General features: G+C 39.2%; 2 protein-coding genes across 19 annotated transcripts in view; one reads left to right on the forward strand and one right to left on the reverse strand.

The window, feature by feature from the left end:
* Positions 1–19,495, reverse strand: part of Mier1 (MIER1 transcriptional regulator) — a 65,168-nt gene extending 45,673 nt beyond the window's left edge. The window contains exons 1-6 of one of the 15 annotated variants that reach the window (XM_027402323.2): positions 19,364–19,495; positions 18,208–18,308; positions 15,587–15,660; positions 6,377–6,401; positions 6,207–6,243; positions 1,989–2,134 (exon numbers count right to left, since the gene is read on the reverse strand). In XM_027402323.2, the coding sequence (XP_027258124.1) occupies positions 1,989–2,134; positions 6,207–6,243; positions 6,377–6,401; positions 15,587–15,660; positions 18,208–18,308; positions 19,364–19,424 (444 nt within the window). In that variant the 5' untranslated portion in view covers positions 19,425–19,495. Of the gene's footprint in view, positions 1–1,988; positions 2,135–3,092; positions 3,206–6,206; positions 6,244–6,376; positions 6,402–14,259; positions 14,398–15,586; positions 15,664–18,207; positions 18,309–18,893; positions 19,024–19,062; positions 19,196–19,363 lie in introns of those variants that run through there. The other 14 variants (XM_027402315.2, XM_027402313.2, XM_027402319.2 and 11 more) reach the window with 14 other exon arrangements.
* A 9-nt stretch (positions 19,496–19,504) lies between these two features.
* Positions 19,505–24,409, forward strand: part of Dnai4 (dynein axonemal intermediate chain 4) — a 71,981-nt gene continuing 67,076 nt past the window's right edge. For all 4 annotated transcript variants that reach the window (XM_027402310.2, XM_035439742.1, XM_035439740.1 and 1 more), the window contains exon 1: positions 19,505–19,770. In XM_027402310.2, the coding sequence (XP_027258111.1) occupies positions 19,724–19,770 (47 nt within the window). In that variant the 5' untranslated portion in view covers positions 19,505–19,723. The remainder of the gene's footprint in view (positions 19,771–24,409) is intronic.

A 24,409-nucleotide genomic window follows, 5' to 3' on the forward strand; every position in this document is an offset into this window, starting at 1 on the left:
CTCTAACCTCTATAAATTTCAATTACCATTTCCTACAGAAAAAAGTAAGCTATGACTGTCTAGCTTCTTACTTTTAAAGACTGTTTCTGACCCCTACCTAGTACAGCATGAGCTTGTTTTGAAAGGCTCTGTGAAAACCAATACACAGTAATAACATCAAAATAAATTCAGTTCTCTGGTCAAAGTTTAAAAAATTTGCTTAGGCATAGTGGATAATGCTAGTTTTAGTAACTAAAGGATCCCCAACAGGACCTGGCAAGATTTAACTAAATGGTATCAGGACTCCTTTCAAAGCCTCACCTAAATTCTGAAACATAGATAATTATTATAGAAGAATAATATTGTCATTCATTTTCTCTATCTATAAAGAAACTGTGTTTTACATTTCTTTTATCAAAGGAGCAAATTAGGTCATACACTCAAGTTTTATTAGAGAATACTAGATCCCCTTATAAAATCAATGAAGGCTATATGTATTAAGTATATATGCACACAAAAGTATATGAACTGTGGTGGGAAAACAAAACTAAAACATCTGAAGAAGATATGGAATTTTGTTTATTTTTTAAAACTAATTAGCATATATGAATGACAATGCCAAATCCAGAGAGGGCAGCAACAAATCCCAGATTGCCAAACATACCTCAAAGCAGGAACAAACTAGCTAACCCAAGAACAAAAGCAGTTAGTAAGGTACAGTGTAACAGGGTTTTTGTGGTAAATGGAAAAGGTCCTATCAAACAGTTGGTCTTGCAGTAAGATTAAGTAATTTAGATTTTCTGTAGAAGTTACATGAGGTTGAAATAAAAGGGTTTGTAATTAGAAAGGCCATTATAGATACTGCATGAAAATCTATTGGAAGAAATATAGTAAAACAAAAATGGGGAAACCAATTAGGAAGTGGTCATAACAGTCTAGGATAGGAAAAATACCTACTGGGGTAGATATGGAGCAAGAACTGGTTAGAGATATTTCAGGGGAGAGCAATGACAGGTATATTTAGAAACTCAATGTTGGTAAAGAAAGAAACACTCTCCCTAGCTTCAGTGTAAATAAATACAAGCATTTATTTTAAAAGTGATATTGTTACAGCTAGAGAAGGAACAGGTAAGGAGAGAATAGTAAGTGTTGTTTTTGAGTGTTCACAATTTTAGAGATAGCTGCCAAAATATTTTAGGAAAAAGTCAAGTTAAGCCAAAAATACAACCTAAGAAACACGGAGCAGAGACCATGAAATAGATTAGATTACACAGCTTGGCAGTTTTCAGATTTGGTATTCAGGTGGCTCAAGCTTGCTTAGTTAAAATGTAGACTGGGGGCCTGCCCTTGGGAGATTTGTTGTATTTATGAAGTCTAAAGCATATTCTGATTCGGTTGACCTTTATAGTATGTATATTCTGAGCATTTACCTAATAGAGACAAGGACAGAAGAATAGGTCCAATAACCAAGAAGTATAAACACTTAAACTTTAGGTAAAGAAGAACGAACAGGGACACTGAAAGGAAAACAAGAGTACAGGGAAAAGCAGAGTGGAGAGAGAATGGTAAGCTGTGCTGAATATGAAAGAGAAAAGTTCCTAAGAATAAGAAGGAACAATGAGTGTAGAAAGGTCAAAGGTGAACCCTGATAGCAAGAGGCAGGCACAATCTAAAACTTTAATCAGAGAGAGGAAAACAATGACATTTGAGACATTTAGGCTTTGAAGAGAGTAAATAAAAGATGCAGTAATTGGAGGTGGTATGGGGGCCACAAGAGAAAATTCAGGATCCTTTCAGTGTCCATTTCTGACAGATCTATGATGTTTTTACCAAGAACTACTACTGAATTCCATTATTTTACACAATAATTCTTTTAGCCTCAATTTGAAATTTTAAAATAGCCCACCTATGGTTTTTAATTCACCTATGGGTATTTAAATTTTCCAGCATAAACAGAGTACCAAAGTCTTCGGTGTCCCCCACTCCACATGCTACACTGCTTCACTTACCCTTGCAAGATCCTCTATTTCAGAACTGAAGTTTGTCTCTCCTTCCATCATTTCTTCTTCTTCTAATGTTCGCTCATCATCAAAATCATGAACCAGCATGTCAGCTGATGGATCAAACTCATGGTCCTCTGATGTTGCTGAGCCTCCTACAAAGAACATTTCCAGATGTATGGTAAAACCTTTTAAATAAAGTGCATCTTACCAATGTTACTTTAGTATATGTACACTGTTTATTTGAGGCTGGATGTAAATTAAAAAGGACCAGGAAAAAGACAGACACAGTAAATGCTTTTGCTTCAAAACATTATTATCTTTACTCATCCCCACTCCCAAAAGTCTCTTGCAAGGAACTACTGTTTGCCAAGGCTCACTCCTATATGATCAGTTTATACTGCAAAATGGGGGTAGAATATTTGTAACTTAAAAAGTTTTGCTATAATCTTCTAAACAGGAAACTCAAGCTATAAAGAAAAAAAAGCTCTATTAAGTAAGAATGATCTTTTCTTTTATGGAGGGAAAAAAAAAAACAACAATTTTTGTTTTCTAATGTTTTCAGAGTCTCTCTGGTCCCTGAAAATCTGAAGTCACATATTGCAGAGTGATTTTTTAGGTCCATGACAGGCTGTATAGTGGCTACACTTTATGTGCCAGGAATGTAAAGGGCTATACCATATAGTCTAGGTATGTGCTAGGCTTGTAGAGGTATGTTCCATGATTCTTGAGTTTATCAGAATGTGAGTCTGCTGTTAAGCAACACTGGACCACCGAGTAAAAATAATCATGTACTATCAGCACTACCTTGAAAACATTCTAATATTTGAGTATTATCTTGGTCTTATGCAGTTGATCTACAATAACTCAGGGATTACAGAAGTAAAATGTATTAAGAGCATATATAGAATTTTTATCAAAGGCAATACAAGTAACTCAAAGGAACTGATATATCCTAATCAACACTTAGCCTGGTTTGGGGTGATGTTACTAGATTCAATAGGGTTACCCTCAAAGAGACTGCAAAAGCTAGAAATATGGGTGTTCTGTAGACATTTCCCACATTTAGGTTACTGCCAAACCAAGACTTCAGTATGCAAAAGCACTGCTTACTTATATAAGTATGTCATTTAACATTGAAAAAGAACGCTCTTCTTATAGGCTCGAGTTGTTAAGGGTTGCATTAACAGACATGCCAATCACTTTAATTTCATTCTGTAAGAGAATCAGTAAGTAAAATGAAGAAACCAGGGCGCATACCAATGGATTAGAATTCTTCAGGCAACTCTCACAATATTCAGAAGATCCCCCCCGCCTTTTTACTATGTGCCAAATCATAAGCTCAATCATTTGACAAACATTATCTCAATCCTCAAGCAGTGGTATAAAGTAGGTTTTAGCACCCCATTTAAAAGGGGGAGGGAGAAGCAAGATTCAGGCTTAAGGAATGTAAGAAGCACAGTCTAAACACAGCAAAGATGGAACAGAGTCCTAGCTGTAACTTCCACTCCTGTGCTCAAAACTTCCTGTAAGTCCCCTACATATCTTGTTTCCAAGTGTAAGGACAGTGAGTTATTAATCATTATGCAAGTTTCAGAATAATTTATATGAAAAATAGGCATCCTGTCTTAATTTCTTATAACAGACTGTCTTAGTTTTATTGGTATTACAATAGTAGTTGAGAACTACTGGGCACGAGGGTTCCTATGAGAGTACAAATAAGAACCATTAACTTGAAGTTTTGTTTTTATCATCCTTTCAGTTTCCTGAAACCTTTCTACTGAGACACTTAGCCGTCAACGGTGATGAAGTCTCACAGATGATGTTACACTTTTATTCATGTTTGTGGACAGAAAGATGCTTTAAAAACTCTATTACTGGAACCGGATAGAGGGCTCAGCAGTTAAGAGGACTTGTTACTCTTGCAGAGGGTCTGGGTTCAGTTTCTAGCAAACACCTGGTAGCTCACAACCATCTTTAACTCAAGTTCTAGTGGATTTTTCTTCTGAACTCCATGAGCTAGGCATATCCACAGTACTTATACATACACATACAAGTAAAACACCCTTACACACAAAAAGATTACATCACCAACCCTCTCTCTCTGGACATTATTAACTTAAACTTAACATAGTTTTTATTTAGTATAAATATTTCCAAAAATAATTATGCTAAATATTACCACTCAATGTTATACTGTTATCCACTTAAACATTCCCAAACTCACTAGTACACAGCACCAAATCATGATCATACTACTTACCTGAAATCTCTTATCTTTTGTCATCATTTGCAGACAGTTCTACTTGAAGACCTGTCACCTTACTCCCCCCACTACACGAAATGCCAAAGTGTAGATGAGCTGCTTTTCTAATTTCAACTCCTTTCCCAGATATATATCACATATAAATTTGCAATTTTTTCTATTTTCTTGTCTTAAACTGATGTTTATTTTATATGAGTTCTTACTATCTTATTTGCAAGTAGCAACTAACTATCCTATTATTGTCTGCCAGATGCTAGACCCATTATTAGGACAGTTTCCTGGAGGGGAAGCTCAATAATAACATCTTTTGCTTTGTACAGGTTAAGTATTTTGCTAGGGAGTTAAGATAATCATTGCTTTGTCATCTACTTTTGGATCATCTTTTTAAAGGCACAAAGATAACTTTAGGTTACAATGTATTATGTATACCAGTTTAATCACTTAAAATTTTTCCCTCTGGCTGGGCATTGGTGGCCCATGCCTTTAATCCCAGCACTCAGGAGGCAGAGGCAGGAGGTTCTCTGTGAGTTCAATGCCAGTCCCAGGATAGGCTCCAAAGCTACACAGAGAAACCCTGTCTCAAAAAAATCAAAAATAAATAAATAAATAAATATATTTCCCTTCTCCTAGAACTCTCACATATAACGGTTTTGTACTGTGCCTGCACTCCAGATGATGATGACTGAGCCAATAGACAAGTCATTTAGCATAGTTATGTGACTATCACTGCCAGCACTGACTCCCAAGTACAGATGCTATGAAGAGTAGCCTTTTTTTTACGTGAGGCCTCTATCCTTAATTCTATCAACTTTAGTAACTCTCTCTATAATTGTGCATAGCAACAAATGTTCCTTCTGCCAAAGTCCCTGATATTTATATATTTATTGATGAATGCCTTGAAAGAAACTCTGAAGCTTACTAAATCTGCAACCTTATAGGAATAAACAAAGGGAACCCATTTTCTTTTTTCAGCAAAACTCGTATCTGGGGTTTTAAAAGAAAAAAATACTGGAAATAGTTCTATACCCCCTCAACCAATACAGATATAACACTTTTCTGATCTCATTGCTTCTAACTCCTAACCATCCTGAACTCATTTTTAAACCACAAAGTTAAAAAAAAAAAGTCAAAGACCAATATACTTTACTCTTTGACTTACAGAAAATACAAAAAACTGTCTTTAGTTGAAATAAAGATAAAAGCAAATGTAAAGTCAACACTCAAGTTATTTAAAAGTAATTTAATCCTACCTCTAGAACATAACAATTTATGACCGTGAAAAGCATGCTGGATCATTAAAAAAAAAGATTATTCATGTTAAATACATAAAAGTTCCAAGACAGTTAGGGCTGCATAGAGAAACTGTCTGGGGAGGGAAGAAGAAAAAAGAAAAAAACACACTCCCAAAAAAGAATGAATCCCTCCAATATAAAATTAAATACAAACGTTTATTGCTTCATTATGTAAAATTCAGCAACATGATGTTAAACTTTGCTAAATATTCAATGTGTGAGATATTTTCAAACAAAACACACCTAAGAGGACTCCTGAGAAGTTAAAAAAAAAAAATGTGTGTGGTATTTAAGGGAGAATATAACAAGCCTAGATACACAGTTAAAGAGTATATACAACCTATCCTACTCAAATCTATGAATAAATTCTTTATGTTTCCAATGCAACACCCGTGCTGAGTAGTTGGCTTATTTTACTATTCCCTTCATTGGTAAATGCATTAACCATTTTTTAATCAAATATAAGTCTTTGAATATCTTAAAGGTAACTAATTCCTTTTCAAAAGCATTATTTCATATACACTTTCAATTAAATAACAATTTTAAACTATAAGAAATACATAAAGCAACTGAGAAGAGTGGAGGAGAGGGAGGAGGAAAGAGCAACAAAGAGAAGTGGAGAGGGAAAGAACCCAGAGAATTAGGAAGAGGAACTCACAGCAGCCTCACCTGTACTTTCAGGGGCAGTCAAACATTTCATCCATTTCTTTTTCCCCAGAAAAAAAGAAGCATTCACAGAAGAAAATCAAGTCAGATGACAGTCTAGCTCCTCTAGCCTTTATGTTAACCAACAGGACAAATAGTCAAATGGGATTATAAAAACACATAAAAATACTTACCTGGACTTGAAGACTCAACAGATGGCTGAAGGGAAAAGAAAACAAATTAGCATTTTTGTATAGTATACCTTCATAAACATTTTAAGAAGCACTCAATGACTAGACCCAAAAACTACACTAAGTTTTAATGTCTAACACAAAAATTTTCAAATGATCTTTCCCTTCCATTATGCTTGAACCTAAAGAAAAAGTCGAAACACTCTTGGGTCTAGAAGCAAAAATAGTAGTATGAAATTAATTCTGATTTTAAAAACAAAAATACAAGTGAGCTAAGAGGTATGGTTTTAGAACTTAAAAATCTTCAGAAAAAGGTTTCATCCTACTTATATTGAAATAACCATACACAAAGTTTGCTGTCAGTGGATTCTAAAGCTCAAAAAAAAAAAAAAAAAAAAGTGAAACACAAGGCAGAAACAACTATATTCCCCTGACCACGGTACTAGGGACTGAATCCAGGCAAATGTTCCACCAATAGCTATATCCCCACCTCACCCTCTAGAAGTACAAGACCTTTCTAAAATCCAGACAGCTTTGATCTCACAATCTCCTGCCTCAGCATCCCAAGTGTAGTGCTTACAGGTATTTCTGTACCACTCATTCATTAACAACCTTAAATGGAAAATATAAAGAAAATTGGCAGCAACTACTTTTACTAATATTACCACTTGACAGTGGGGTTGTTTTATCTCAATTCGTTAATTTATAATTATAAACAAGTCATCTTCAAACATAAGTTCCTTCTAGATAAATGCAGTAACTTGGGAGAACTTAAATGCCAGTTCAGCCAGAGCTACCCATTGATGTTGTGAGAAGGAAGTAGTCACTGGTAAAAGAAATGCTATTAAGAATATTTCTTCTGCTAAACACAACAGGCCTGAGAGTTAACAAAATAAAATGGAGAAGTGTTCAGTTTTCAAGAGCCAGGGAATCTAAGACAGATCTCTACAAGGTATTTAAGTTCCATTTTGAAACCTGCCTACGTCATGGCAGTGTTGTGACATTCCAGATTCCAGTAGTGACCTATGCTGGCTTCTTTTGAGGCACATTTTTGGGTCCAATTTCTACCTCTAACTTTAGTAAGAGAACAGTTCATCTCTTCAGCATGGTTTTTCTAACACCACCACCACCAAACAAACCCAAACAGTACAGATCATATTATGTATTCATCTCTTATATCACACCAGCATTATTTCAAAGTTACCATGCCAGAACAGTTAATAGGGTTGTTTAGTTTGGTTTCTCTGATGAGAAGCTGGAGAGCATGATGCCATGGAAATAATAACCATAAAAGCAGAACTATACAGTTTTGATGTGAAATGGGTGTGGGCATCACACATATTATCCAGCAAATCAACATCTTAAAATCCTAATTCCAACTATAAGCCTAACCTTTGGACAATTACATCATTCAATGACTTCATTTGGTGCCAAGTTGATCAGTACTACAGAAAAGCTTCATCGAACTCCTTTTTAAGTAAATGTCTAAAACAAATATACATGGCATAAACAACAACCACAATTTCTTATGGATTAGGACTCAAAGAGAAACAGTTCCTAAACATAATTATTTTTAACATTGCAACGTTTTATATCTTCTAATTAAAAAAGAAAAAGCTTTCTGCAATCAATTGTATTGGCACACCTTTAATCCTAGCACTCAGGAGGCAGAGGCAGGCAGTTTATTGAATTTGAGGCAGGTCTGGTCTACACAGTACATTCCAGATGAGCCAGAAATAGACAGTGAGACCCTGCCTTAAAAGGGGGGGGTCTTATGACTAAAAAGAACTACTACTGTCCAGTAGTAGAAAAGGTTTAACGGCATTAGCTATTATCAATAATAGGATACTGAATATGGAAGCGGTGTACTTCACCTTATAAGAGATCTTTCACCAGCAGTAAATAACACCACCACACCGATGAGTATTATCAGCAAATAGTTGCCAGCTTCAAGTTCTAAAAAGGCCCCAAATACTTTCTATTCCTTAAGGGGCCTGTGTTTAGAGGACTGACAGCATTGTTAAGCACAGGGTACTCCACTGAACATCTCTCTTACTGCTCAAAGAGAGCTAATATTCTGTAAGAAATGCTGGGCTTGATGGAAAATAGAGTTCACATGCTGGAGGGGGACAGGACATGCTAAGAGTCTATATATTTTAGTTCTTTATGTCACAAATAAAATTTTACTGGTTTAGGAGGAAAGGGTGAGATTAGTTTATTGAAACTTAATTGCAACCAATTAAATCAAGATTACTTGCTGCAAACACGGTGGTGATGGAGAAAAAGCTGAGGAAGCCTGTAACTCCAGAACCCTCTACATCTCAAGCCAAAGTCAAACCACTCTGCTCCCCCTTTTCCCTTGTTACTATTTCTAAAATCTTTTCTACCAGCTCAAAGCATGCTTAAAATATAAAATCAAACTGATTATCTTGTTGAACAGTTATGTTTCTTTAGGAACTAGTCACGATTTAACAATCTATTCCAAAACAGCTTGGATCATTTACCTTTTAATATTACAGTAAGTTAGAAGGAGGAAAGAAGATAATACGAAACTACAAATAAGTAATCGTTTTTTTAACAATATCTATTTTTATGTACATATACAGAAAAAATTAAGAGGAAGACTCACATTATTGCTAAAAATATGAATAATGCAACCATTCAGGAGATCTTTTATCAACATCAACATAGCCTATCACACATATAAGTTTGTATCAAAGTGTGTGTATTATTTATTGCCATAGCTTGTTTAAAGAGATGAGTTGGGTGAAAATTATAAATTCATTATTTATGTAGTTTAAAATGATACATGGTTCTTCTAAGCAACAGAATACCATGAGTCTGTAATATAATGATGAAACAGATTATGTGTTTGAGCTAAAAGAAGACTAAAAAAGGTATTGGGAGTTTAATAAAATCAATAATAATAGCTATATCCAGGAAATAAGTCAAGAAGCAGAGGGTTTTTCTATTTTATGTTTTTCTGTATTGCTGGAATTTTCAATTGTTTTACTTATTGTATTTATTTTTTAAAAAAGAAAATGAGGATTATCTTGTGGAATTATAAGTCTTCAATTTTTTTCAAAAAAAAAAATCTAAAATTCTAGCACTTTTAATCCTAGCACTTGAGAGGCAGAGGCAGGCAGATCTGAGTTCAAAGCCAGCCTGGTCTACAGACTGAGTACCATGACATCCAGGACTACACAGAGAAACCCTGTCTCAAAAACCTTAAAAAACAACAACAACAAAAAAACAAACAAAAAAAACAACTAGTGCTTTTTACTGTTTCTTAATTATAATTTTAAAAAGTTACAGTTTTATTTTTGGTATGTACATGTTTATGTGGGACAGAAAACTAAGCAGAAGGACATCAAAGGATAAAAACGGGCTGAAATAAAAGCAGGAGCTCTGCTGAACTGTTCCTGTATGCCAACCCACTCCACAGTTGGTGATTCCATGGCAAGGTCATTATTCTAACCCCAGTGTCTCAACTGTGTTCAATTATTTTTTTGTACTTTTCTAAAACAAAGAACCCCAATTTGTAAGAGCCAAAGACCAACTCTATAAAAAAAATAGACTATTACTATTATTTATTTATTTTTTTACAAAAATGAATGTGTTCAAAGGATTCACTAGATCTTCAGTGAAAAGAAAATGAATTCCCCCCCTCAAACCAATTCTATCACCATTTCTTTAGGTGTTGCCATCACTTTCTTAGGAAGATAGAAGCTAAGTCAGATTCATGAAGGAAAGGAAGTACCAGTCTGAGACAGAGTCAGGAAAGCCTATTCTAGGATGCATACTAGAGGCATACTGTGGCAAAGGCTTACCGTTCCACTCTCTTCCACACAGATGTTTATCAGTTAAACTTGTCTACTCTCAGAAATGCTGTTACTCTCCAGACTACTTGAAGTTGAAATTAGGAAATTTACTGTAGCAGCAGTATTTCCAAAGGTAGAATGATATTATGGCAGGAACACAGAAGTCTGGGTTTGGGATTTGTCTGTGTTACACAGATGAATTGTGTTATATAGGACAAAGTGCATAAACGCTGAACAGTTTCATTTTTCTCTATGGTGAAAACCCTTAAATTTCTTTTAAGTTCCTCAAACCTATTTATTTATGAATTAAATAAAATGCTAAAAGGTGGGTAAGTTTTAAATTGTCTTCTCACTTTACTCTTTAAAATGATGACTACAGGAAAAGGCAATCTCAAGCTATTGTGTGGTGCTCTTTAGAATCTCTCTCTCTCTCTCTCTCTCTCTCTCTCTCTCTCTCTCTCTCTCTCTCTCTCTCTCTCTCTCTGTCTCTCACACACATACACACACACTTTAACAATTACATGGCCACAGAAAAGTCCAAGCAACAGTTTAGTCCCTGCAATGAATTCTGAAACCATTTGTTAATCCTTTGAAACCAGCCGAGGTTTGATCTGAGCATCAAGCAAAAAATTTTTATATAGTTATTTCCACAGACATACATACTGGCAGTGTATGCATCTAAATTATATGGGAAATTGATTAGCTTCATCAACATTACCTTAAATTAACTCCTTTTATTTCTCCCACCTAGGTTATCAAGAGTGTTGACTCTTAGTTCCACCAAATTAAATTATTTCAGAACTTACATGCAACACTGGAATTCCTGACTATTTTGGAGAGCTTTGAGGAACAGACAAGGAAATAAAACTCATCACTATAGAGAATTATTTATAATTTACATTCACTGCTGTGAAAGAGGGGAAACTAACACGGAAGAGAAACAGAACACAATCCAATTTCCTTAAAAACAAACAACAAACCAAAATCCAAGCAAACTAAAATAATGCTCAACAAGGATTATGTTTTTTTAAAGAGAAATGGACAGATGGACATTAACAGTAAATAAATGTATCATTATTGAAAATATTTAGCTTAAGCTAATACAGTAAGCAAGTCCATTTAAGTATTTTGTTACAGAAGTAAGGCTCAGGTGAAAAAACAAATCTTAAATTGTACTATGGCTTTTTTTTTTTCCTTTAAGAATCCCTGTATGTTTACATACTCTGAGATAAAGGACAAAATTCTTTGTTCCCAAAGGTCCCTGTATCACATTCCTTATAAAGCCCTAAGGATCAACTATTCATTACCCTTATTTTTTTCGTCTCTGACTTGGTAAAACTGTGACTACTCTGTAATTTCCTCCCTTTTAGTATAACTAGGAGAGCCTCCTTTAGTAATACGGTAATTTTAAGGGATAATAAGCACTGGGAAATATTACCAAAAAGAACTAAGAAGAGGAGCATATATTAATCCTGGGCACACGAAATACGTTTTAACGTGACCACAAGTGTAGAACCAGCAAATATATACTTCCTAGTATAAACTCACGAAGATGACCAGATCAGTATAAAAACAAAACAACAACAAAAAACTACTACATATTACAAATCATATTTAATGCCATTTACAGTTACAAACCAAGTATTTTTCTGAAAAAAAAAAACAAAAACAAAAACAAAAAAACAATGTCCAGATCATTCTCTTAAGTAGGAAAGAACAACATAAGTCTACAAACAATACTTAAATTTTTGTCTGGGGCAATGCTTCTTCAGTAATTTTCAATTCCCCCTATATTTACCAGATAAATGCATACAGTCCTCAGCTTTGCTTTATCAAAAGCACAGTATTTCCGAATGTGCACTGTTACTGTATGAGGAATAACCCTATTAAACCTATACAGAGGTAAGTAAAAACACTTTAACCAATCATCTCTCCACCAATTTTTTCTAAACTACCGTTCTTTTTAAAAAACCAAACAAAAAAACCTCAACTATTAAAGAATTGAGGAAATATAAGGAAAATTATAAAATCACTTGCCACTTCATCTATTATAGGATATTTTCATTGACACATAAAGTTCCTTCACTGCTCTAAGTTCATGAGACCCTTGGGTTTTATCCTACACAGCAAAGCAAAGCACAACCTACAAACACTGGAAGAATATAAACTATACACCAGATCATTAAACAGATGCAATGAAAACAATAGTCAAAGTCAAGTTCTTGAAATTGAATCATCCAGGTGTTTCTGCCAATCATAAGAATTCAATCTCCACATAATGAAATACCCAAGAAGAATGGCTTAAACTATAAAAGACATGGCCAGTTTCAGCACACCTCTTTCCTTTAACTTTTAAAACAAAAAAATTCTAGGGTAACAAAATAATGTTCGCACTATGCTATAAGTCAACATTTTGTGTGTGATTTCTTTAAATTTAAGTTTCAATATTTTCTTACACGAATACAAAGCTACTTTCAATAACTTGCTGTGGGTTATGACTACACAACATAAACCTTAGGCCAAAGTATGGCCGTGACCTATATCTAGTGGGTTTTCAGCAAGTGGGAGTCCAGTGAAGGTTATTGATACCTGAAAATCCAACTACACTTCCTTTTATAGCACAGGAGTCAGACCTCACCAGGAATGAAGTTCAGGAACAGACTCAGGCCAGTGAAATAAAAGTACCGTGTTCACTAAACTCCTGTCTTGCCATCCTTGAACTATGAGCAGACGTAATTTTGCATTTTTGCTGTAAGTAACAGTACTTTCAATACTGTCAACAGTCACACTACCATAAAAATCTCTTCTTTAACAGCAAAAAACCCAAGACATAAATATAAAGGCAATTCTATAACAGAAGTACAAGTTAACACCCTAAAAACTACTTCAGGAAGCTTGACTGGTACTGAAAGACCTACCATGTTATCTTTCTTTATGCCAAGATTTAAGGATATTATGCATATCCACTTCATTTAGCAAATGAAGGAGCTGAAAACTGAGAGTTAAGTGGTAAATAAAATCACTTACTTCCTCAATCTATTTTTGGGTGCCTTTGACATAAAAATATGGAAATGTTTGGCAATCTTTCTGCCTTATTAATCAAGTATTTACATGACTCGAAAAAAAAAGAAAAAAAAGAAAACCAACAATGTAAACTATGAACTGTGTGTATGTGTGTGTGTGTAGGGGGGGATAATAACGAAATTCATGGATAAAAATTAAAGTAAACTACAGAACTCATGTTTAAAGGCTTAAAACCAGACACAATGCTAAATTTCATATAGCACATTCTAAGGTCTAATTATTCCTAAACCAACTTGTCTGCCTACCAATCTGAGAGCGAACTAAGGGAACTTGTTTACTAGAAATGAAGCTAAGGCTGGGAAGGGATGTGGCTCGGTGGTAAGGCGCTTGCTTGCTCGCTTGTCCGTCTTGTACAAGACCCTTGGGTTCTATCCTCTAGAAAAAAAGCGGAGGGCCAAAAGAAACAAAAGAAAAGGGGTAAATAATAGGCAGCTTTAATACTTTGATTTGGAAGTTTTTTGTGCTTTTTTTTTTTTTTTTAAACAGCAGTTGAGGTAGAGGTAGAAACCTGGAGGTTCTGCCTGGGGAAGAATCCCCAGTTTGCAGCTGGATAGGGCCTAGGTTAATTTTTCCTGCTCACTTATACTAAAGTCATCAAAGGAGGGTCAGCTTGTTCTACCCCACCTCCCCAAGACCCCAGGTCAGCAGCCGCGGGCGGGCGCAGCGCCGTCTGGCCTCGAGAGGAAAGAAAGTTCGCGGGAGCAGGCAGTGAGAAGTCCGCGGGCCGCGCGGGCCGGCGAAGTTGCGCCACGGGCGGCTTCCGGACCCGCGCCCTCGCCCGCTCCTCACGCCGAAGCCGCCTCCCAACTGCCTCAAGTCCCACGGAGTCTCTCCGCCCAACTAAGTTCCGTGGAGTCCTGCCGGGCGGCCCGGCCGGACAACAGGTGGGCAGCGGCGCCACAGGCCCGGCCCGGCCCGGCCCGCGCCTCCCGCCCGCAGCCCTCCGCCGAGGCCCCGCCGGGGAGGGGCGCTCGTTCTTACCTCCGCCATGTTGGCCGCGCCACCGGGTCACATCGCCGCGGCGGGTCGCGGCCAGAACCCGGATGTGCGCCTGGACCGCGGGGCTCCCGCCGCCGTCTCCGCCGCCGCCTCGGCGGGAACGCGCAGGAGCCGCCCGAGCGCGCCACCACGCCCCGCTCCGCCCCCTCGCGGCGCCCCGCTCGGCGGGACGGGAGGGGAGAGGCCGGCGGGCGGACGCGCGCAAAGCAGGGCGCGCGCGGCCCCGCGGCCGCCGTCCCCGGGGAGCGCGCGAGGGGCGGGCCCGAGAGGCTCTCCACTCTGCACCCGGGCAGTGCGCGCCAGAGGTCCGGAAGAGGACCCCGCCGGGCACTCAATACGCAAGCGAAAAATACCTTCTATGATACATGCCTGTCACTTCTCAAGTGTTTTAGCTAGAAAACAGATGTTGCTCAGACACTGCAGCAACAAGAAGCGCGATCTCACAAATACTTCCCTTGGCGATTCCCCACAAGAAAACCCCAGCTGCCAAAACTGGTAGAGCGCAAAGATGAAGAGGAGAGGATGTTAGGTAGTCTGCATCCTCCAGTCTCACTTTTTCCTCACTTTTTTTTTTTTTTTTTTTTTTTTTTTTTTTTTTTTTTTTGCGATGCCACTACCAAGCAACACAGTTCTACATCGGATGAATTTTTGTACAACTACACGAAAGTTTCAAATGTAATGAAAAGCTGCTCTTCGATGATTATGTCTATTTGACTGCACCGAGACAGAGCCTACTAATTTGCAATGCCTAAAATACCTGCAAGTAGAAAGATTGTTTTAATGCACTGGTGTACGGTTGCTAACTGGCCTTGAGGTACATACTGATGATGGCCAGGGCCAATGATTTATTCCAATTTCCTAAAGTACATGGTGACTAAAATAGATTTAAGGCTGATATTAAAATGGGCAGTAAGATATTTTGCTAAACCAGAAGGTTAAAAAGCTTTTTTCAAAAGACCAGCTTTTTTCTTACATTGTTAAGGATTCTTCTTAATGAAGTTTCAAAATGACTACCAAAATCATCAGTTAAATGATACTCATTACTTATAAATAATATACCATGATTAATAATACATTGTGCAAATGTGTACACATGTAACTTTCTTAAACTTCATACTTCTAATGCAATAAGGGGGGTGTTGATTTCTTAAATTATTTCTATTTCCTTAGAATTCTAGATCCCGTCAAGCCTTTTCCCATTTCTAAACACTGAACATGAACCTGAAAGTCTTAAGCCCAATAACAATTTGTGCATGAATAAACTGCATTTACAGGTATATTAAGTATCTGCTAAGTGAAAGGACATTACCTTGTAATTTGACAGGAAAAGAATCCAGAGACAGTCTGTAAACCAATTAAACATAAACATCTGATGCACATTTTCTACTGAAAGAAAAGCAAGGGAAAGAAGAGAAAGGAAAACTTTAAGGTTCCCAAATCTACAAACAATTCTTACCATTAACTGCACTGTACAGTATTTTCACTTTATCTTAAAGATTATAAGCTTCCTCCCCCACCCCACAAATTCCTGGAGGGAAGTAAATATTTTAGCACAGGTATATAGTTTTATTAAATTAAGGCACTACTTTGAACTTTTTTAGAGTGTCAGTTCCTATCCAAAGAGTTCTCACTAGATGAAAAAAAAGCCAAAGGCAAAGAACAATGAACATGAGTGGGCCAGAGGTGGGCACAGGTAAAAAATAACAAAGGTAGCTATACCATTGTAATGGAGGACTTTGCACTAAAATATGAAAGGTTAATATATATGGATTTTAGCTGGCCACTAAAAGGAAAACTGAAATATTGTTGATATTTAATACAAAGGTGTAACTTGGTTTAGTTCCTTGAGTCTTTGGTTCTTCAGTTAAAACACCAACAAAAATCCCAATGGTAGCAAAGAACAGACTCAGATTCCTTGAGCTATGAAGTGAGTCCTCAAAGTCAGACAATCAAGTCTGCAACATTCTGGATAGGCACTTCTTACTGTGAATCATCTTTAACTTAACTGACATTGCCAATCAATATTGTTAACTTTAAATGGCATTATTCTTTGGAAATATAAACTGAGGTGCAGTGTTTTCTAAACATTCTGCAGATAAGGAGAAATGACTCTAATACTGTAGGAATACACCACACATTACTACTGAACTCAATATACTTGTCCTCTTGGCAATCCAATTGTTCAGAACTTAGAAGCCACCTTCAAGAGAGCTAAGTATTTCTGAGAACCCTTCCTTACCCCTTTGGTGTCAGATGTATAAGAACTCACTACTCATATATTCCTGTTGCATAGGGCCTTGTTGTCCTCTGTCAGAAGCAGGATCTGCCAGGGAGTTCCTACTTCCAAGCTTTTCCGCCTGTGTTTACAGATTTGCAGAGACTCACTGTACCTCTTGAAGAGGCTGCTCTTTTCAAAAACAGTTCAAGTGCTTGGCTCATTATTCCCTGTCTTAAAAGCCAGAAGCTGCTTCCTCACTTTCACCTATCATCCCTAGTTCTTCAGCACTCTATAAATTCACAAAACAACTTCTTTGTACTCAAATGCAAACTGTCAAAATTTATACTTGGGCTAAAAACATGTATCTGAAAGCAGGACATGACAAAGTAAAATGCATAGAAAATTCACCAATAACCTGATCAAAATCATTAGAATTTATTAATGTGACATCCAAAGTGGTAACTGTGTTTAGAATTCTACACTAAACTGTTTAAGTTAACATTAAAAAAAAAAATGTAACTGATTCCAACTCTTATGCAAGGTTTTTTTCTATCTCAAAATAAACAAAAGACCACTATATAAGGCCTAAATAAACCTAAAAAGCCTCCTTATTTTGAGGAAAATTAACATTAACTTTTACCACGTTAAGCTACTTATAACTATTCTATCTGGTAATGTATTTTTTAATGCCAATTACTGAATTCTCCATACAAAAATTAAACGAGGGCAGGGGGTGATAGCTCAGTGGTAAAATACTTCGCTAGCATGCGAGGCCCTTGGTTCATACTCCAATACTATAAGAAAAAGTTATTGACCAACTTGTAGTAGCTATAAGGGGCATATGTATGAGTGCATGCCTGTTGCCCAGCATGAAGGCATTCACAAATACACACATACTCTCCAGAGATATTTACTTGCTAACAAATATACTTAGGTTCACCATTATACTTCAATCAGTACCTCAATCAACAAAACCTACTTTGACAACTTACATTTACCCTATGATGTATCACCTTTTATTCATCACCAATACCTGGCTCAAAAACTAGTACTATATCTGTTATATAGACCCATCTGTTTGTGCAACTCGATGGGTACCTCTCAAAGCACACCAAGAAAATATATGTAACAATTCTGACTGATACAGATGAACACAGCATGACTAAGATCTTAAAATTCTCCAAGTCCATGAGTCCTCTTTGGAGACTATTTTCTGAACTATTTCCTAAAACTTTTATTTAGGAATGACAGCCTGCACTGTCAAAATACCTACAAACAAAATTTTTCTCGAATGCCATCTGAGACAGATTGAATTTATCTTGACTTTAGTAGTCAGAATGCAGTTTGCAAAGCACAGCAGCACATTACATCTGGAGGCTCCACAACTATGCAACAATAATTATCTTTTCGTTAGTTCTTTTATTAATGCCATCCTAAAAGACAGAGAGAAATCTGGCTCTTCAAAGAACGGTTTGTGCTCCTTTCATAATTTTTTCCCCTACAATTTCATTCAGCGGCCCCATTTTATCCTTATGTTGCAAACTTGTGTTTAGAATTCTAATGTTGCTGATGTTATTCTTATCTCACCCAATATCTTAAAAGGGTTGGCTATTAGCAGTCCTACAACACTAGAACAGACAGTAGTCATGCTTCTATTCCATGAGGGAGTTTGCATTTGCCCTCCCTTCATCTCCAATTTTGCCCCTGCCTACCAGCATCACATCCGTCTTGTCTGCATTGAACCTCAACCAGTTGGTTCTTAACCACGTCCGAAACTCAGCCAGGCACTGGGAGAATCGAGCCACCACACCATCTGGATTAAAGGAAAGAAAGCCTCAGTAGGGACTAGACAGAAACAGTGTTACCACAAGCTCACTCAGTCTCACATTTTCAAAAAGATGCCTGAGGACTAAGTCAACCGCCCCATGGCCATTTCAGAAAAAAAAAAAAAAAAAAGCCACAGGCACACACAAAAAAATGACTCCTGCAATTTGTGAGCATGCTAAAGATTAAAAAGGAGCCCAATAATTAGGTTTCCGTATCTCACCCAAGATTTAAGAAAGATTTAGTCAATTTCGGGTCATATCAGTTAAGCGGCCTCAGAAGCCTAGCCAGTCTTATCATTGCCTTCTGTAAAATTACAAAGATTGAGGAGGTTTAATGTAAGAAAACTGAAGCCCGGGGGGGGGGGGGGGGAGTGACTTGCCCAAGGTCACACAGCATGCAAGGACCAGAGATGGGCACCAGGCCAGGAGCCTCTACATTACAAGATAAAAGAATAAGGCCACTCGGAGGGAGACAGGCACCAGGAGCAGCTCGCTCCCTGCAATGCCTTCTAGAGTCTCTCGCCCCGCAGCTCCCTCCGACAATGGCAGGTTGACCGGGTAGAGCCCACCACCTCAAGAGATGCTCTGCCAGATAGCCCGCGCGACTGGCTGGGACAGCTGGAGAAAATCAGGGGCACAGAGGTGGAGCCACGGGGGAGTGGCCAGGAAGCCACACCCCTGCCGCGGAGCGAGGGCCGACCGAAAAGGGCGGAGGCTGGCCTGCCCGCCCGGCGAACTCACTCCGCAGCGTAGTCCCGGCGTGCCGCGGAAGTAGCGAAGACTTGCGCCGCCGCCACCGCGAAGCCCGAAAGACCGGGCAGGGGAGGGGCGGTAGCTGCGCGTGCGCAGGAGCACGGGACGGCAGTGCCTCCGAGCCAGCCCACCCCGCACACTCGGGCAGCCCCGCCCCGGAAGTCAAGGGTCTTCCGGGCGGCACTCTGCCGTGGGGGAGGGGAAGTGGGGATAGGGGACTGCGGGCGGTTCTGGAACCTTGGTTCCCGACTGAAGGATGGGGAAGATGGTTTGTGGAGGCTGCACTTACAGCCACCGCCGCTGCCGCCGCCTCCGCTGCTGCCGCCGCCGCCTGAAGACGCCCCATCCATCCGCCTGCAGCCGGGAGACTCGCAGCCTGGGAGGGGCCTAGGGCCTGGGCCGCCCGCCTCCTCCGAGTCGTCGCCCGAGCTTCCTCCAGCTCCACCAACCCTCTGCCCTCCCCTCCGCCTCCGCCCTCCTCCTCCACCCCGAGCGGCCAGCCAACCGCGCGGCCGCTTCTTGAGCGGGGCTCCTCGGTCGCCATGACGCCCGGCAAACATTCCCAAGCCGCTGCCGCCGGCGGTTGGGGTCCGGGCACCGCAGAGCCGCTAGAGAAGGGGCGCCGAACCCTAGTCTGCGGGCCGCCACCATGTTCGGCTCTCCGACGGGCACCCGCAAGCAGGCCATCTTTAACACGTAAGTTCCGCACTAGATCCGTGGTCCATTCCTCTAGATCCCGGAGACAGCCCCTCGGTTTGGAAAGGGGTTCCCGGCGTATTCGATCTCATAGAACCTCTTCTGCGGTGCTCGACCCCCTGCCTCCTGTTGCTTCCAAGTGCATTTTGCTTGTGTCCTTTCCTTTGGTCTTTCAACTTCAAACCTTCTTGCTGTGCTCCGGACTCCTTGGTTTCTCTGAGCAACCAAAGCTAATTTTAACATGTTCTCTAGCAGAGGATTTTTTTTTCCAAGCTTGCCTTAAGACTCTTAACTTCTTACAACATTCTGCTAGGCCAGAAAAAAAAAGCACAGACCAGAAGAAAAATACAAAGATACGTGGACTCGTGAGGCGTAGAACTTGAAAGTGATTCCTTGAGTGTCCCCGAAAATTCCCCAATTCATGTTCGCACGTTTCAGTCATTTTGCTGTCTTCTCAAACCAGTCACATATTTTCTTCAGTCCTTTGCTCAGTTCTTGGCCGTTTGAACTTACTGAAAGTTCCTGGGAGAGAACCTTGTATTCGCCCTTGATTGTAGTACTCAGCCTTTAGGCCATCCTTCCCCTTCACCAAAAAAAGCTCTCTGATAGCTAACAGCAGTCAGTTTACACTTTTGTTGTTAACTAACCCATAACCAGTTTTGATCTGAGTGACCACTTACTGAGTTTTGAAATGCTTCAATTAGTTCCTGGAACATCACCCATTCCCCAGTCTTCATTAGGTCCATGGCTAGTTTTCTTCTTTTATTTTTATGAATGTCTGTGTATATTTAGAGATAGGTTCTCACTGTGTAGCCCTGGCTGGCATGGATCTGGATTAAAAGTGCTGGGATTAAAGGCTTATTTATACTTTACCAATCTACCCATCTGTCCCTTACCTAAATATATGTTGTGGGGTCAGGTTCTCTTCCTTACTGCCCTGTTCCTTTCAAAGTCGTATATACTCATGACTCAAAAGTTTTCATCTCTCTTCAAGATCCCTCTCTAGAAAACTGAAAAACAAAGCAGCAACACTTAGAAATTAATAGACTTCTCAAAATTCATCTTCAACGTTGCATTGTACTCCTCCTTTGTTTCCAGCATACAGTCATTCCCATTTCAGGAAAGTGCAATCCTTGTAGTTCCTCATACTGCTATGTAATGAGGGCCACTTTTACTTTTTGAAGTAGCTGTGCTATCCAAACCTAGCACGTTCATCGATGTCTTTTATGCATTGCAATGGCCAGCTGAGTGGTCAACAGCTTTGTGTGGTAGTCATTGTAGATTTGTCCAAAAGTGTCCCTAAGCTTTTCCCTTTCCCTCTGAGGAAGTGCTCCCGTTCTTCCAAGCCCCCACAGGATCTGGTTTTGGATACTGCCACTCCAGTATTACAGTAACACCCCTCCACCTTCCCACCTCCACCACCACCCCACACATACACCAGGAACACCGTATTCCCATTTCTGACTCTGGGAATTTGCTCACCCTTGCTGTATGTTTCATAAAAAGTCTATCCCCATGGGCATAAAGATTTTTATTTTTGTGCACTGCTGAAGACTCTTATTACCTAGAGCGAAGAATGTCTTTTAATACATTTGTTAAATGAACAAAGGAGTAAAGACACATCAGTAGCTGGTTGCTGGGTTTTCTTGCCCAGTTTCTTTTTTGGCTTTATAGAAATGTTAAAGTGAAATTAAATTATGTAACTTAAAACAAAATGATATAACACTTGTTAATTCGAAACAAACACAAAAATAACTATGACTTTCATTTCAAAGGGGATAAGAAATGGTTTATTCTGGATCTTAATGTGGGTGACCATTGCCCAGGAACACAAATTCAGGTTTTCCCAAACACCGTGCCCCAATGTGGTAAATGCCTCATGAAATTTTGTAGAAGCAACAAAATCATAAATCAATGCAGTTTCCACGTACATTGGTTGAAATGGCAGACAGTGGTTTCAGCAAAGTGAGGAAGTATCTGTTATAGACCTCGGATACTGTCTGATAACATTCTTAAGGCCTTTTGGTTGGTGGAAATCAGTAGTCTGTTAATGCATTACAAAGGGTTTCACTTAATAATCAAAAGGATATTAGGTCAGACACAGAGGTAGGCAAGAAAAGGCAATTTGGGGCTAACAGTAAGCCGGGTAAATTGTAGTCAGACTCTGGACCTGCAACATTCCAACCTCGCCACAGTCACTGAGGTTTAATCTGTTAATTAGTTTTTCTAGAATGTTCAGTGTAAGGTATTAGTTTGCACTCTCAGAGTAGCTGAAAATGTTAGCCCTCCTTGGGAATTTAAGTAATGGCATTCAAAATAGATGAATAGCTAAGGACAGGATAAGATTTGAGATGTGAGTTACATGTTACCTGATTAAAACAACCTTTCAAACTTAGTTATTGCTGTAATTCATTATTTCTCATCTTCAGAATTTATTTCTGATTGTATAAAACACCCTCTTGAGGGATTTACCATTTTTTCACTTGGTTTTTTCACTTTTTTAAAAAAAGATTCATTTATTTATTATGTATACAACATTCTGCCTCCATATATGCCAGAAGAGGGCACCATATCTTATTACAGATGGTTGTGAGCCACCATATGGTTGCTGGGAATTGAACTCAGGACCTCTGGAAGAACAGTCAGTGCTCTTAATCTCTGAGCCATCTCTCCTGCCCATTTTTTTTTCCCCATTTTGCAATCTTCCTATTAGCATCACAGATCTAGACAAATCACCCGTTGTGCTGAAGACAACCCTTTCTCTACCCAGTTGTTTTATTCTGATTCTTTACATGTTCTCATTTTGTTATTTAATTTGTTCTTTGAGTATTCATCTGTTTACTGTTACAACTTAAAAAGAGAGGCAGGTGCATGGCAAGGAGCTGCCATGAGATTACCCTTCAGAATGAGCTGGTTTAGAGCCTCACTACCATTGAGTTGGCTGGGCATATGTGAAAGCCGGCATGATTGGTTCTTGTCACAGGAGATCTTAGAGGACCTAGAGCATCATACAGGTAGGTAGCATGGCAGGACCTTGAAGGAGAAACAGAGTATTCGCTTCAGAATCCCAGAAAGGGACTTTAGAAGAGATGGTTGTCATGTATAATATGACATGAGTCCTGAAAAACTAGCTCTCAAATCCCCAAGGCAAAGTGGTTTCTGACTCCTGGGGGTTTCCTTATGGGTAGACAGGCCCCATAAGGAGGGATCTAGCTTGTTCTGGCCTATAAGCTACAGATGCAGCATTAGGTAGGACAGTAAACTTACCCTACAGCAGCAAGGCCTGATGCAGCAGGCTTTATTCTACTGAGGGTCCCAGAGAGAGAGAGAGAACTGTGCACGAGGGAGGCTATGCTCAGGTGGTCACAACAGAGCCTGTCAGTACTTCGTCCTAACCCCCAGACCGCTGGGAGGCCTGCTCTCATTTCTGGCAGTGAGGGGCAACTAGAGGGTCTCTTACGTAACATGTTACTCATCTGTTCTTGCATGTTATCCACTTGTTCCATTAGAACCCTAAGCATATCCATTATTTTAAATTCATAGTTTTGACAATTCCAAAATATCTGCCACATCTGAGTCTGACTCTGTTGTTTTACTTACCTCTTCACACTTACTCTTGCCTTTCAATATGCCCTACATATTTTGTTGTTGAGAGTGAGATGTATCATATTGAATTTGTATGATTAGTAATTAAGCTGTATTTACTCTTTGCTGAAGGTGTTAAATGATTAAGGCTTGAGTGTCCTCTAGTGTCCTAGTTTTGATATCTCTCTCTCTCTCTCTCTCTCTCTCTCTCTCTCTCTCTCTCTCTCTCTGTCTCTGTCTCTCTGCATGCGCGCGTGTGTGTGTGTGTGTGTGTGTGTGTGTGTGTGTGTGTGTGTGTGTGTTTAGGTTTACATTAGAGGCTCACTAAAATGTGTGAGCCTTGGAGTTGTTTTATTCTTCTTTGTATTACAGAAGCCCTACTGTTGTGTAAGACGCCCTGGGAAAGAGACTGCTTATGAGTGTTGGTCTCCTACTGGGCTCTTGTTCCTGAAGTGTGGTCTTCCTGCCTCCCATTCTCAAATGCAGAAATTCCAACTGTGTGCCACCATATTTGTTTTTCAGCTCTTTTTTTCTTCATTTGGTGAGGCAAGATGACTGTGGGGCTGTAGTTAGGTTATTTCCTCTCCCTGTGTCTGTTAGGCCTTGGCAAACTCCTCTGGTGAAATAGGATTCTGTAAGGATTGGTGCTAGCTAAGGAGAGCAGGATGATTTTCCAGGTGTACTTCAGAACAGTTACGTTCCGTCCACCTGGTGGGCTTATGGAGGTAAAATGAGCTGGCTCCCAGAAAGTTTTATCTTTTAATCTGAGCCTGTGCTTATTCTTCAGTACTAGCCAATTATCATTTATGTTTTCTGACCCCTGATTGGATCCAGTGTCAGTTCTCTGTAAACTGTGATCTCTTCTCTCTGGCATCTCCAATTTTCAGGGTACTTGTTTGCCCTGTGATCTCAATTGTATGATGGAACTGAAAAGAAAAGTAGTTTTCAGTCTTCCTGTGAGATGAGAAATGATGACTTTCAAGATCTTTACATGTTGGAGTGGAAACCTGAAGTAAGGCTTCATTCTTTAGTTCTTGCAACCGGGTGTCTTCAC

This window comes from Cricetulus griseus, chromosome 2, assembly GCF_003668045.3.
Source record: "Cricetulus griseus strain 17A/GY chromosome 2, alternate assembly CriGri-PICRH-1.0, whole genome shotgun sequence".
In the NCBI taxonomy this organism is placed as follows: Eukaryota; Metazoa; Chordata; class Mammalia; order Rodentia; family Cricetidae; genus Cricetulus; species Cricetulus griseus.